The sequence below is a fragment of the Heterocephalus glaber genome, unplaced genomic scaffold (assembly GCF_053883595.1).
Source record: "Heterocephalus glaber isolate CG9 unplaced genomic scaffold, H.glaber_assembly_v1.0 deba00001461, whole genome shotgun sequence".
In the NCBI taxonomy this organism is placed as follows: Eukaryota; Metazoa; Chordata; class Mammalia; order Rodentia; family Bathyergidae; genus Heterocephalus; species Heterocephalus glaber.
The window spans coordinates 4,214,665-4,230,007 of NW_028258308.1; the positions used below are offsets into that span (position 1 = coordinate 4,214,665).

A 15,343-nucleotide genomic window follows, 5' to 3' on the forward strand; every position below is an offset into this window, starting at 1 on the left:
TCACGTCAACGCGGTGATGTCACGCGTCGACGCTAGCGACGTACCTGTCGGACTCCGGACCCCTGCCGCTTTTCTTCCCTTTCCGTGGGTCAGGGCCGGTTTGGTCCAGAACCGCAGCCTCCTTTTCAGCCCTATTTCGCCCGCAACCCGGAATCAGGCTGGAAAATGAGGAAGGGGGGTGTGGCGGCTTGAAAGCCATCCTACTTTCCTCCCGAGTTGGACCATGGATTCAGTTTTAGTCTTTTGAGAGGGAAGTGAGGTTGGGGATTTTTATTTTTAATTTTGGAGAGAAGCAGGTTGACTCTAAGGTCCTTCATAGCAAGAGGATTTAACTTAATGCTGCTCCCGTGTATGAAAGAGGACAAAAAAAAAAAAAATACCACCTAGCAAAATTTACGTAACCTCTTCAGTAGAAAATCGCGATAGTTTTCGTTGTGTGTCAAGCTTTTTCTAGACGAACCTCCCAGGGTAGCTAGGTTTTAGGTTTGAAACAGATGCAGAATCCAAAGGCAGCACAAAAAACAGCCACCGATTTTGCTATGCCTCTGAGCTGCGAGGTGAGTTGCATTTTACCAGCGAAGATTCGTTAGCTGTCATGTTCGCAGATTTGGGGTCGTCCGTGAAGCCAGGGCTCACGTGTTGGTTCTTCCAACACCTGTACCTACGTGATGTTAAACCCATCCTGGTTACGTGTATACCCTCTTACTTTCTTTAAGATGTTACTCATTTCCTTCAGGAACCGTCGAAGGAACTTTGCATAGAATGGAAGTCGGTACCAGGAAAAGATTAATTTTGAATTTACAGAGTGGGTTTTTGGCAAAATTTGCCCAAATTTAAAAATAATATCAATTTTTCTATGTTTTTAGACTTATATGGGTATATAAAAGCATTTTGCTTGTAAATTTGTGTTTTTATGTTAAAGTTGTTGGACCAGAAACTACCTTAGGGTCTCAGAAATTAACTTTTCATGTGGTATGCTTTATTTGTATGGCACTTGAAAATTGTGGAACACATAGGAGATAATTACATCTACATGATGCCTAATGAAGGCTGACATTTGTTTCCTTTGGGGGAAAAAATCTTGTTCATGAGAACTGAATCAATAGTCACCATACCTTTATATCTTTTCTATGTATATATAATTAAAAACTTAAGGGGCTGGGGATTTAGCTCAGTGGTTCTGCCGCCTTCACTAGCGCAAGGTCCCGAGTTCGATCCCTGGTACCAAAAAAAAAAAAACAAACTTAAGTTCTTCAAACATCAACTTTTAGAGCCATGCAGCTCAGTTCCTGTGGCATCATTGTAGCTTATGTTATTGTTTGTTGACTTCCCGGAAATACTTTTTCCCTTCACAAAGAATTAATTTAATTATTTTCCTTACTAGGTCGATATGGAAATAATTTAACTGTCTGTTCTGTGTGCCTTTGTAAGTGACCAAAAAATAGTACTTAGTTTAAGAATATACACCAGAGTTTAGATGCTTATGTAGATATTGTAGACTTTTTAAAAGATGCTACTGCTGCTATTAAGTGTGTTCTTATTGGCTCTTATGGCTTGAAAACTGTGTATTACCTGTAGATATTTTCTAAAATTGTATATGGTTGTACGATCTCTAGTTAATAGGTTTTTGTGGGTTTTTTAAATTTGTTTTTTGTTACCGGGGATCAAACTTGGGACCTTGCGCTTGCGAGGCAGGCGCTGGAACCACTAAGCTAAATCCCCCGCCCTCAACCTCTAGTTAATAGGGAAAGCCCTGTTGACAGACTGTCACAGTGTGTATTTGTCTCCCATCCTTTTCTTTCCCTTTCCCACTCAGTTATTCTGCTTGAATGACAGGTCAAAACTTTTTTTTTAACAGGACATTGTGAATGTATAGTAATAGGAATTGTACTTTAGCATGTTTTGTCAATCATAAATAACTCATTAGGAATGTAAATATTTAACCTGGTTTTGGATATGTACAGTTCAGAGGAACATATTTGTTGAGGGTATGGGTCTGTGTTAGAAAATTGGTGATTTTTCTAGATCATGGTAGTGATAGGTTTTCCATTTCCTATTGTGACATGTTGGTAATAATTTTTAGACCACTCAGGAAGTCACATTTCATCTCTGTGGTGAGTCATATATCAAAGCAGTATCCTGTGGGATTTGGCCACTATCACTGCTTTATAGGACCTCCAGCTCAGTTTGTGGTCAGACTTATCAGCAGGCATCTAAAATGTATAATATGATATAATATTAAGAATTGACTACATTCTGTGATTCAGTCTTTTCTAAGCAGTTTTTGTAGATTATCTCAATTTTTACACCAATTCCATGAAGTAGGTACTGTACCTTTTTTTAGGTACTGTACTTTCACTATTCCCATTTTACAGATGTGGAAAATGAAGACTGGATTTAATTAACTTGCCCAGTGTCTTACAAGTGTCAGAAATGAGACTTGAGATCCAGCAGTATGATTTCGGAACAAGAGTATGGAAGTACTGTAGAGTATGGCTGCAAAGTACTGCAATTTCTACTGATTCAAATTCTAGAGAAAAAGAATGAGAGTTATGGTGCCATAGGTTCCTTTATTTTTTTTATTATAACAGTAATATCAAATTACAGCAACTCTTGACAATAGTGTTTTTAAAAGAAAAAGTCTTAGTTCTACTACTTTAATAAGCTTTTTTATGTAAACATTTCATATCTGTTAATAAACATTGATTTATTTTGATTCTTAAGATAATTAAATATAAAACAGAGGGTGATCTTAGTGCCCTGTCTACATTGATTGGCCATGTTGAATGGAACTAAGTAAATGTATTTTATTTTGTTATTCTTAGGGAAACAGTTTGTCTTCTAAAGTCATGAAAACTTACCTAGTTTTAAAGTCTCAGTCTTTCACAGTGTAGTACTAGTGGATTATCATTCTCTTCCAATTTTGGGGGGGGCGGGGGGGGTACCTGAGGTCAAACTTGGGACCTTGCCAAGGGACGGCACCACTGAGCTAAATCCCCAGCCCCTCTCTTTCAGCTTTTAATCTGAGCCTTCTATTTGTGTGTCTTTTTTTCCTTTGCCCTTTTAGAAATCATCTAGCATTGAGCTCCACCTTTGCAAATTTTTGTTTGTTTTTACTTTTAACAAATAATTATATGTATGTATTTATGCAGTAATGTATGATATTTTGATAAATGTATATGTTATAGAAAGAGTAAATCAAGCTAAATATCCATCACTCCTCTATGTATCAGCTTTTCTTTTTTTTTGAGAACACTTAACTACTCTTTTAGCAATTTTGAGGTATGCCATTGTGTGTGTGTGTGTGTGTGTGTGTGTGTGTGTTAAGTTACTGGGAATCCAACCTTGCCTAGGGCCTTGCATACTAGGCAAGTGTTTTGTCACTGAGCTGCAGCCCAGTTATTTTGAGACAAGGTCTTGCTGAATTGCCGAAGCTGGCCTTGGATTTGTGATCTTCCTGCCTCAGCCTCAGCCTGTGTCACTATATCTTGTGCAACATATTATTTTTAACTGTTGTTATCATGCTGTGCAATAGATCACTGAAACTTATTCTTCCTGTCTAACTTTTGTACCCTTTGACTAACTTCTCTTGTCATCATCTCACCTTCCAGGCTCTGTTAATCACTATTCTACTCTTTGCTTCAGAGTTTGACTCTTTTTGATTCCACATCAAAATATACACTGAATATGGTGTCAGAGTGTCTTTGGTAATCTTTTTTTCTGATGGTTTTAGATCTGAATTTGCCTTAAAAAAGACTGTATATTAGACTCTTTATGAGTTATTTGAATTTTTGAATTAAATTTCTTGAGTACTTTACATATATTTAAAAAATATTATGTTGCCTTACTATACAAATACTATCTTCAATGTCTCATTAGTTTTATACATCTCAGATTAATTATTTAGGCTATTGAGAATGTGTTTACTATACATCTAATTTCCATTTTCCAGTTATTTTGAAATAAGGATTGATTATTCTGTTTAAAGGTCATTAGTAAATAACTCTGCCTAATTTTTAATTTACTGCTTTCTTTCTCATTTCATGTTGTAATTACTTGGTTATGAAAAGGAGAAAAGGTCTCTCCCACAGTGTGAAATTAGATGGGAAAAAGAATATGGCACATATTCCCAATGGGAATTCAATGACTCCACCTGCTAGATAGATATTTCTATCTGTGTATTCTGGGATCATCACATATGTAACATGCCCACCTATTTTTCCCTCTGTGTTCTTTTCGGGGTTTTTTTTGGTACTGGGAATCGAACTCGGGACCTTGTGCTTTTGAGACAGGCAGTGAACCTCTTGTGGTTTTTTTCACCTATTTTCTTATATTGAATTTACACTTTGTAGGAAGACAGTCTCTTCACTAAAAATAAAGAAACAGACTTTACAATCATTGATGCTTACTTTTCCCTAGTTCCTCATAAATCCAGATTTATTTATCTTCTCTGTGACACCTGAGTATATGTTCTTTTTTGTTTTTACTGTGCTTTAGGTCTGTGATGATCACGATGACTTGTAGTGCTGAGGATTGAATCCTGGGCCTTGTGTATACTAGGCAGGTACTCTACCACTGAGATACAACCCAGGCTCCATTATTATTTATTATTGGAATAATTGCAAAATTAACTGGTATCTTTGTCTTCAGTCTCACCTTGTTGGTACATTCCTTACCGAAATGCCATTTTGCTCTTCTCAGAAGGCAGCTTTGGATCCTTCCTTTGTTCCTCTCTCATGGTTAGGTTCTTGGGATCAACCAACCCCCGGGGACAGCTTTAGTGCTTTAGGACAGCAATCCCAAAGGATACGCTCAGGAACATTACTACTGTAGAATGTTAACAAGTATTACATGGGGTGGGTCATTCCCTGAAAAACTAAATTTAAGAAACTTTTCTGATAGGCTCTTTTGTTTTGTTTGCTTGACTTTTGAGATAGGGTCTCACTGTGTTACCAGGCTGGCCTTGACCGCACAGCAGTCCTGCCTTAGCCTCCTGAGTGCCAGGAATACGGGCCGGGTACCACCATGCCCTAGGCTCAGAACTACAGGTTTTCTCAAGAATCTTTCTTAGGCTTAACGCCATTGTAATTCTAGATGGAAATGTGATAGACTTCTTTAACTTATTGACCATGAAGCCTTTTCCAGGGCACACACTTTCCTACAGATATTTCTGTTGACTTCTCAGCTCCATAGCTTGAGTCAGGCCATTTATATTGCTGCAGATAACTTCTACCATCTCTGTCCCATGAAAAGCCTACTTATCTTTTGAGTTCCGATTCAAGAGTATCTCTTCCAAAAAAGCTTCTTGTCATTAGTCACAGTGAAATTTGGTCTTTTCTGAGCTTTTATAATTATTCTTTTGTCTTCTGTGATATGTCGTGTACTGCTTTTATTGTAAGGATGTATTAATATGTAGAAAAACATTACAACACCTCCCTTGAGGACACTGTTAATGTAATTTATGCTGAAGTTTACTGAAAGCTGAAAGGTCTATACAAATATGGCATTAAGTCAGTAAAAATATTTTTTGTTTTCTGATACTTTGATACTTATTCTATAAACATTATTAAATGAATACATAATTATTTTGAAATTCATAACAAAATTGTGACATTTTAGTGTGTCACCAGTAGCTAGCACAAACTTATCAAAATATTTAAGTGAGACAGCTTCTTACATACAAATTACTAGATGAATCGTATTTTTACCTCCCTGACATCATTGCTCTTGAGATTTTGTTCCATCTTTCTAGTTGCTGACATTGAGGATTTTCAGTAATTCTTTCACCCAGATTGTGACCTACTTTTCTGTTCAGTTTACTGTCCAGACGGATTTTTGATGGACATACCTTTGGAACTTAGCCATGATCCTCAGTTCCACACAGTCTCCATTGTCTGCCTGCCTCAGGCTGAGTCTCTTAGGGCACTTGTTTCCAGGGTCTTCCTCTTTCTACCTCCACTCCCAAATTCAGGTGGTATGCGATTTAGCGTTTGCAGTTTGAGAGCTAGATCTATTTGCTGAAGGTAAGTCTGCCCTTCTTTATAGTCTGACTTTAAGTAGAAACTCAAGCCTGAATGTGTAATCCTAATGTTGGAAAGAACTCTCTCTGGTCATGAGCCCTGTGAGTTAGAGAACACAAAAATTTGTTTTCAGTCAGCTAGTCAAGTCAGAACTTAGTGGATATCTTAGATTTCTTCTTCTTTAGTATTGCCTACATTTTATTATTTATCAAGTCTTCTTAAACATTTATCAAACTCTGCTTCTCCATTTTGCTATGTCTTAGTTCAGTCATGCCCTATTAGCTCATGTTTAGAATTGTTCAAAGGTCTTCTTTCATCTAATTCTTCCATCTTTAGTTCTTCAGTCTTTTGTTTTTCGAATCTGCCTTCCATCCTGCTGCTAGTATTGGCTTGCTAAATTAATATCTGATCATGTGGTTTCTCTTTTAAAAATTTTAATGGCTCCATATGTGCATAGATGAAGATAAAAGTTTTCTTAGCATGATATATGAGCCCCTCCCTTTGTGATCTCTCTAACTACTCTCCAGTCCCCGAGCAGGTTTTGTTATTTTGCATTTGTGTTGTTGAATGTACTTTTGTGGGGTTTTTTTTCACCTCATAGCATGGTTATCTCATCTGTAATTCTTCAATATTGAGTTAACTTTGTCCATGTTAAGTGTTCACAGGTTCTTAGCTGGCTTGCTTACTTCCTCTCAGTGTTATCAGATACTTGTATACCTCTCTTGTGATGCTTGTCTTGTCTTAGTGTAGTTACATACCTGTCACCCTCACTGCTTTGGGAGCAGGAATCATATCTAATTCAATACTCTAGCACCTGACTTTTGTGCCTGGATGTGGTAGGTGCTCAGTTGTTTGGCTGTTAGATAAATGAGTGATCTTGCATATTGAGATAGGGAAGGTAGAAGGACAAACAACTTTAGGGCAAGTAGTTATTTAGTTTAGGTCTCATTGAATTTGAATTCTCATGCAACAACCAAGTAGAGATGTTTCATTCATTTGGTGTACATTTGTTATTCATTAATGCTGTAAATGTTAATTGATCCAGCAAGTTTCTTTCTCTTTCTCTCTTTTTTTTTTGATTCTTGTACTATTAATGCTTAGTTTTTAAAGAGTCACAATAACTTGGTTGTCTCAGAAGAACTACATAATTCTTAGCATAAACAGTTATTTTCATGTTTTCCTATTTTTAACACTTAACTATAAAACTTGCTTTAATACTCTGACAATCTTAGTGTATTGTAGTAGGTTGTCCTTGGTAGTGGTAACTATATGACATTCATAAAATTGCAAAGCAGTAAATATTTAAGTTTTCTTTGCAATTTATGTGCTAATTTTTGTATATTCTAACAAAACCAGTTTCATACTGTTGCAGAAAGCGTTTGTTTACTGCAAACTGATTTCGTTTTTGGACCTCATTGATGAATAAAGAGTTTGGCATTTATTGCCCATACATTGTGCCAGCCATTGTGCTAAGTGATGAGCTAGACCACACTCTCTAGGATCTCTCAAGATGTCACCTTCTTTGAAGTGATCTTCAAATTTGGAGAAATTTATATAATAAACCTTTTAAAAAGATAAGTTACTGATAATGTTTTTTAAGAAAGAACAACTAGGGCCGGGGATTTAGCTCAGTGGTTTCGTCGCCTGCTGCGCAAGCCCAAGGACCCAAGTTCGATCCCTGGTACCAAAAAAAAAAAAAAAGAAAGAACAACTATACTTTATAGATGCATTTTTATTGTGAAATTTTTTTTGGAGATATTTTTCATGTGCAGAAGGAAAATTTACTGAGTACGAGAGATTGTCTTCAAACAATCTCAAGTCTTCTAGTAAAATTCATTACTAGAATTCAGCAGTAGAATTGGAGTATGCTTAGTTTCATTCCTTTCATTTTCTACAATGTAGCTACTCAGACTTATCTAATCAGGCTTGTTCTGCCAGTCTTGTTTGACTGCTTTTATGCTTAACTTTTAAGTCCTATACCACATGTACTTTTCAAGTCTGTTGTAATGTCAACACACAGATACTGAATTCTTATTTTGATGTTGAATTAAGTAGATATATTTTTAAAATCAAACTATTTCAGGGTAATTTTATTCTCAGCGAATAAGAACAATAATAACATGTTGATTTGGTTTTACCTGCTTTGAAAAAATGAAAATTATAACCAGTATTTTTTTTACATGGCTAATGTTTGTGTGCTCTGAGGGTTTAAATTTGAATTTTAAAATGATGAATGGAGAAAGAAGTTAAAATTTTTTATAATCCAGTATTAATTTTTAAAATTAGAAAAAGGGACAGTCTACCTTTCAAACTAGTACTTCAGTCATCTTGGTCCCTTTCCTGTGGCAACTTTTTTGGAAATCTCCCACAGTTTACACACACACAGGTAACTATGCCCCCCCCACCACATTTTTTGTCGCTGGGGGTCCCACATAAATTGTAGCATACTGTAAATGCATCTCTCTGCTTTACATTTTTAAAACTTATTTGATTATGGGAATTGTTTTATACCAGTATTTGAAGAAAAAAAATTTTTTTTTTGGTACCGGGGATCAAACTTGCATCCTTCTGCTTGCGTGGCAGGCGGCAGAACCACTGAGCTAAATCCCTGGCCCAAAATTTTTATTTTTTATAGCTGTATGAGAAGAAAATTATTAACCCCACAAACTTAACAAATAAAGGTAGTTATTGCAGATCAAAGCTTTTCTTTTGTGATATTAAACTAGGTGACATATATTGGGAAAATGTTAAAACCATTTTTCCCCCTTTTTTCCAGATAATCAGAGAGCTAAATGGAGTCTGAGCAGCTGTTCCATAGAGGCTACTATAGAAACAGCTACAACAGTATAACAAGTGCAAGTAGTGATGAGGAACTTTTAGATGGAGCAGGTGTTATTATGGACTTTCAGACTTCTGAAGATGATAATTTGTTAGATGGTGACACAGCAGTTGGTAAGTTTAGCATTATAACTCAGTATTTGTAGTCGTGAATACCTACTAGTAAAAATATACGTTGTTTATATTAGGATTGACTGTTAGGGTAGTTTTTAAAAATTGAGTTGAATTCATGCAGCATAAACTTAACCATTTTAAAGTGCATGCTTCAATGGTGTTTTAAGTTGGAAACAGTTTTCTTTAAAATCAGGAAAGAGGCAGGAGTTATTTGTTCTCACCACTTCTGTTTACAGTATTATACAACTACTACCTCTATTTAGTTCTGAAACATTTTCAACACCCCCAAAACATCCTTCCATATGGGTAAATGTTTAAATTTAAATATAACATAATACGGAGAGGTATACAATCATTAAAGCATAGGTATGAAAATTGATGAATAACTGCAAAGTGAACACAATTCGTACAACTATCCCCCAATCAAGAAATGAAACCAATACTCCCAGATTTTTATTTCCCTTTCAATTTCATGGATAATTACTATTTTGATTTCTGTTTAGATGAGTTTTGCAGGTATTTTTACTGTATATAAAAATTGAATCATTATATATATTCTTATTTCTGATTTCTTTTACTTGTGTTTTAAGGTCATCTGTGTTGTGGTATATAGCCATAGTTTGTGTATTTCCATTGCTATATAGCATCCAAATATGTAAATATACTGCAGTTTATTTAGCTATTCTGATGAGACATTTTTTCTTTGCTATCACTAATAGTGCTACTATAACTTTTCATGAACGCATGCTTCAGTAATACTCTTTAAATGATTCTGAGACTTAAGTGCATGTCTTGACACATAAATGAAGTCCGTAGAATCCTTAGGAGAGTGACTGGCTTTGAAAGAGACTCAGTAAGTTAGTAGCTGTTCCTGTTTTCCACTGTGTTACTTGCTCTTTGACTATGTTGGACTGTGTCCTCCCAACATAAACAATTTCCTTTTATGTTAGCATTCAAATGATTTGTCAGTAGCCTTTCTAGTATTAATGAAAAGGATATAGCTCTAGAACTCAGATATAGCATCTGGACTAGGATTTAGGTTTCAAGAGAGAAACTGCTTTGTACTTAGCTAAACTCCAGTAAATATTTACTCATTTGTTGCATAGCTTGTGCTTTAAAAATACCATAAGGTTCTCAGTTACTAATCTCAAAAATGGTATCAGCCTAATTTTAGAATTGGAATTAGTAGCATCATGGAGGAAAATAGAAACAATTTTCTCTAAAATCTCTAAAAATCTAAAATTTTCTCAAAAAAAAGTTAGGAGTATTTGTTCTCACGACTTCTGTTCAATATAGTACCTGAAGTTTTAGCTATAACAAGTAGGCATGAGAAAGAAAGAAAAGGAGTCAGGTGTGGTGGCACATACCTCTAATCCAGCCATTCTGGGATACTGAGGTAAGAAGATTACAAGTTTGAGCCCAGCCTGGGCAGTTTAGTGACTTAGTGAGTCTGATATAGGGGAAATAAATGTAACTCCCAACCTGTTAGATGTCAGATATGTGAGTCTGTGTTCCCCAAAATTGAAGAAAGAATTCAAAGGAACAATGGAGATTAAGAGTAGGAAAACTTATATAGAGAGAGATAGAGCTCCTGATAGACAAGAGGGGACCCGAAAGTGGGTTGCCAACAAGCAAGGAAGTTTTATAGAGCAAAATCATGTGGTGGGTACAACGTGGGTCAAAACTGTGATCACCAATAAGATTACAAGTAAGCTGTTTAGGTAATATTGACCCAATGGGGAAGTAGGCCACATAGCAAGTGTACATGGAAACCTTCCTTAAGAAGGGATGGATCAGGGGGTCTTGGTTACCCACTGGGGTGACTGATGTCTATCTAGACTTTATTGGACCAGGTGATACCAGTTGCCTTATACCTTGGGAAGGTATGTAGGTCTGCTCCTTCTGTCTTTATCTTGAGGCTTTACCTTCAACAAATGTGCCTCCAGCCACAATTGTAATGTGTTTTCATCCTCTGCACTGACTCTCCCTTGAGAGCCTAGCCCTATCTGACTGTCTATAATATTTCTACCTAACTTAGCTGTCTATAATAAGACCCTATTTCAAAATGAGAAAAATTTAAAAAGGGCTAGGGGCTGAGGCAGGAAGATCACAAATTCAAACCCAGTCTGGGTGACTTAGTAAGACCCTGTCTTAAAATAAAAAATAAAGGGCTAGGGATGTAGTTTAGTCTGAAGACTCTAGATTCAGAGACAAACAACTGGGATATAGTAGGAAAGGAATGTCAAATTACACTTTTGGGCCCACGATTCGACCCTTAACCTAGAAGACCTTAAGAACTCCACTGTATGATTTTTAGATCTGATTAACAAATTCAGCAAAGTGGGAGGATACAAAATCTACATTAAAAACAATCAATAGCTTTTAAAAATATACCAATAAAAATCAAGAAAACAATTACATTCAAAAGAGACTCGAAGCAGAACAAAAACTTAGAAATCAACCTAACCAAAGGGATGAAAGACTTCTGGAATGACAATTACAGAACATTGATGAAAGAAATTGAAGAAGGCACTCGAAAATGGAAAGAGACCCCATGCTCATGAATCACCAGAATTAATATTTTTTAAATGGTCATATTAATGAAAGTGGTCTACAGACTGAATATAATCCTCAGAGCATCAATGACATCCTTTACAGAATTAGAAAAGATAATCCTAAAATTCATATGGCAGCAGAAAAGACCTAGAATAGTTAAAGCAGTCCTGAGCAAAAAGAACAGTGTTGGAGGTATCACAATTACAGACTTCAAAGTATATTACAAGGCTTTGGTAGCACAAACAATGTGGTACTGTCACAAAAATAGATATATCAACCTATAGAATAGAATAGAGGCACAGAAAGAAACTCACGCAACTACAGCTATCTGATCCTTGACAGAGAAGCCAAGAATATACATTGGAGAATAGAGAGCTTCTTGACAAATAGTGCTGGGAAAACTGGATATCCCTATGCAGAAGATTGAAACTAGACTCTAATATCTCACTCTGTATAAAAATTAATTCAAAATAGATCAAAGACATAGGTATAAGATCTGGAACTTTGAACCTCCTAGAAGAAAAAATGGGAAGCAATTGAAATCATTGGCCCAAAGACTTCCTGAACAGGAATAGCACAGGAAATAATAGCAAGAATGAACAAATGGGCTTACCTTGCATTAAAAAGCTTTTGTACATCAAAAGAAACAGTAAAGAGACAGCCTACAGAATAGGAGAAAATTTTGTTAACTGGTCTTTCAACAGAGGATCAATATCTAGAATATAATAAGAACTCAAAACACTTAACACCAAAATGAAACAAAACAGACAGCCCAGTCACTAAATAGTAAAATGAACTGAGAATTCTTCAAAGAGGTAGAACAAATGGCTATTAAGTACATTAAAAAATGTCCAACATCTTTAGCTATTTTGGAAATACATCAAAACTACACTGAGATTCTATCTCACCTGAGTCAGAACACCTATCTGAATAGGAAAAAATAATAAATACTGTCAAGGATGTGGGGAAAAAAGAACCTTCTTACAATGTTCATGAGAATGTAAAGTGCTAAAACCACTGTTAAAATCAGTATAGTGGTTCCTCAAATCTAAAAACAGAATGGTCCAGCTGTACCACTCCTTAGTATATTCCTGAAAGAATTAAAGCCAGCATATTATAGAGATACTAGCATACCCATGTTTATTACAGTGTAATTTATAGTAGCTGAGCTATGGCAATAGCCTAGGTGTCCATCAACAGGGGAATGGAAAAAGAAAATGTGATATATAAACACAATAGAATATTGTTTAACCATAAAGAACAAAATCGTGCCATCTGCAGAAAAATAGAATGGGAGACCATTATGTTAAGTGAAAAAACTGATTCAAAGTCAAATACTGCATACTGCATGTTTCCTCTTACATAAAGAATGAGTGGGGGAAGACAGAGGAAAGGAGAGAGAGAGAAAACCTGAGTTGAAGTAGTAGAGAAACTGTTACAGAAGAGGGTGAGGATGGAGGGGAAGAGGAGGGCTGAGGAGATAATAGGGGGATGATGAAAGTATGTTACATGCATGTACTAATATGCCAAAATGTAATCCACTAGTCTCTATAGCTAATACACAGTAATAAAAAAATGAGTTGGGCACAATGGCACATACCTGTAACCCAAGTACTCAGTAGGCTGAGGCAGGAGGATTGCAAGTTTGAGGCCAAACCGGGCAACTTAGTGAAACACCTTCTCAAAAACTGAAACAAGGGCTGGAGATGTAGTTCAATGCAAAGGCCCTGGATTCAATAATCCACAGTACTATAGGTGGGAGGATCAGCCATCTCAGAGTACATCCTAAATAATGCAGAGCACATTGTCACTAAAAATAGAAATTATCTCTAATAATGATGACTAGTTAATAGTATCTGTTAAAAATGTAAACTCATCAAAGGCTGAAAAAATTGATATTTACAGTAAGTGTAGCTACGAGTGAGTCATTTTAGTCAGTAATTCAATTTCTTTTGAAAATGCAAACATTTTCACCGCAAGCAACAGAGAAGGCCAAGATTTTGTTATCAGAGCTATGTTCATATATGCTTCTTACCTTATTGAAAATGAAATACATGACTATTCATTAGTACATTCTAATTATTCATTAGAATAATTCTTAATACTATCCCCAGTTGAAGTAAAAGAAGTTACTGAGATTGACTGAAGGGTTAAAACTATAGTCAACAATGTGTTTAAGGAAATAAACTTTCAACAGTTAATTTATGTTGATAACAATTATGCTACCGAGTTTAAATTTTAAGCCCCTCTATTCTTTCATATCTTCTCTGAAATGTTTGCTTGCCAGTAACAAGAATCCCAGGTTTCTAGATTGTTACAGACTGAGAGGAAGTTAGAGTTGAGAGGGCTCTCTAATAATTGCTTCAATTTCATATCTCTAGCTAACCTTTAAAAAAAAAAAACTTTGTAAATAATATAATGCAAATTGAAGTGTCCTAATTTTTGAAAAATTTACATTAATGGGATGTGATCACTGACAATGGAATACAGAGATTTTATAATTATTTTAATCTGTTTCCCAAATACAGATTGGGTATTGCTTAGTTGAAATGTTTGGGACTAGAAGTATCTCAGATTTTGAATGTTTTCAGATTTTGGAATATTTGTATTTATGTAATGAAATATCTTGGGTAAAGTACTCAAGTTTAAACATGAAATCTATATGCAAAGCCTGGAGGTACTCTTATACAGTATTTTTAGTTTTGGCTGTGACCCATCATACGAGGTCAGATATAGAATTTTCCTCTTCTAATGTCATATCAAAGAGTTTCAGAGTTTTGAGCATCTCAGATGTTGAGATTTTGGATTAGGGATGCTTAAGCATTTATAACTTTATTCACCTCATATTCCTTCTGGGTGAGGTAGTTGTAAATTCTCTATGAGAAATTTCAGAGGAAAAGTCCTGGCAAAGTGTTGCAGAATGACCATGTCAAAAGTGGCTGGCCATCTAACAGGACACCTTTTAAAATGAGGACACGTGTCTTAGTACAGGGCCCAGTCCTTGGTCCTGCAGACACAGAACTATGACATTGACCTCAGGAAACTAACTCTTAAGTGGACATCAGGAGCTAACTCTTTAAGTGGATTCACATTAGCCAGGGTTCTCTTTTTTTAATCATTAGGTAAAACTCATTGTACAAATTTAATTATATATAATGTTTTTTCCAAAGAAAAATAAAGCAGCTTATAAAGTTGCATACAATCCATTCATTAATGTGAATATTTGGCAGTGATGAAGCAAAGAGAAAACAGCTTGAAATGACATAAAATTGCAGAGATAAGGCCTATTAAAAATGCTACCAGTATATACTTTCTAAGGGGAGGCTACAGATTTGTCTCTAAGCTATATAGCATCAAGTGACTAAGAAAACCTACTGTGTTAGTTACTTTTGTCTCGTTGCTGAGACAAAATACCTGGCACCAAAAGTTAAAGGGGAAGGGATTTATGTGGTTTACAGTTTGTGGAAGTTTCAGTCCATAATCAGCCCACTCCAAGGCTGGGATGATGAACAAACATCACAGAGGAGAAACAACATGGCATGCACAATGTAGCAAAGGCAACGAGAGCTTCACTGGGTTGGTCTTCCTCTTTTATCTCATCCAGACTACTAGGATTAGGGTGGTGGCAGACTAATCACATGCCCTTAACCCCAGCATCACACATTCCAAATTCAGCTACCTCTGAAAAAGAAAGTTCCATCTCATCTGCATGAGGCTTTGGGAGAACGTCTAAACACAGACCATAACACCTACTTAATGAAATGATTTATAGTATTTAAGAGAGAAAAACTTAACCAGTTGCTGAGCAGACACCC

General features: G+C 35.9%; 1 protein-coding gene across 4 annotated transcripts in view; it reads left to right on the forward strand.

Moving 5' to 3' along the window:
* Positions 1–15,343, forward strand: part of Clcn3 (Cl-/H+ antiporter 3) — a 77,845-nt gene continuing 62,502 nt past the window's right edge. For 2 of the 4 annotated variants that reach the window (XM_004852925.4, XM_087217008.1), the window contains exon 1: positions 16–557. Coding sequence is in view for 2 of the 4 variants with exons in the window: in XM_004852924.4 (XP_004852981.2) it covers positions 8,813–8,972 (160 nt within the window). In the remaining 2 variants the exon portion in view is untranslated. Of the gene's footprint in view, positions 558–8,796; positions 8,973–15,343 lie in introns of all 4 variants that reach the window. The other 2 variants (XM_004852924.4, XM_004852922.4) reach the window with 2 other exon arrangements.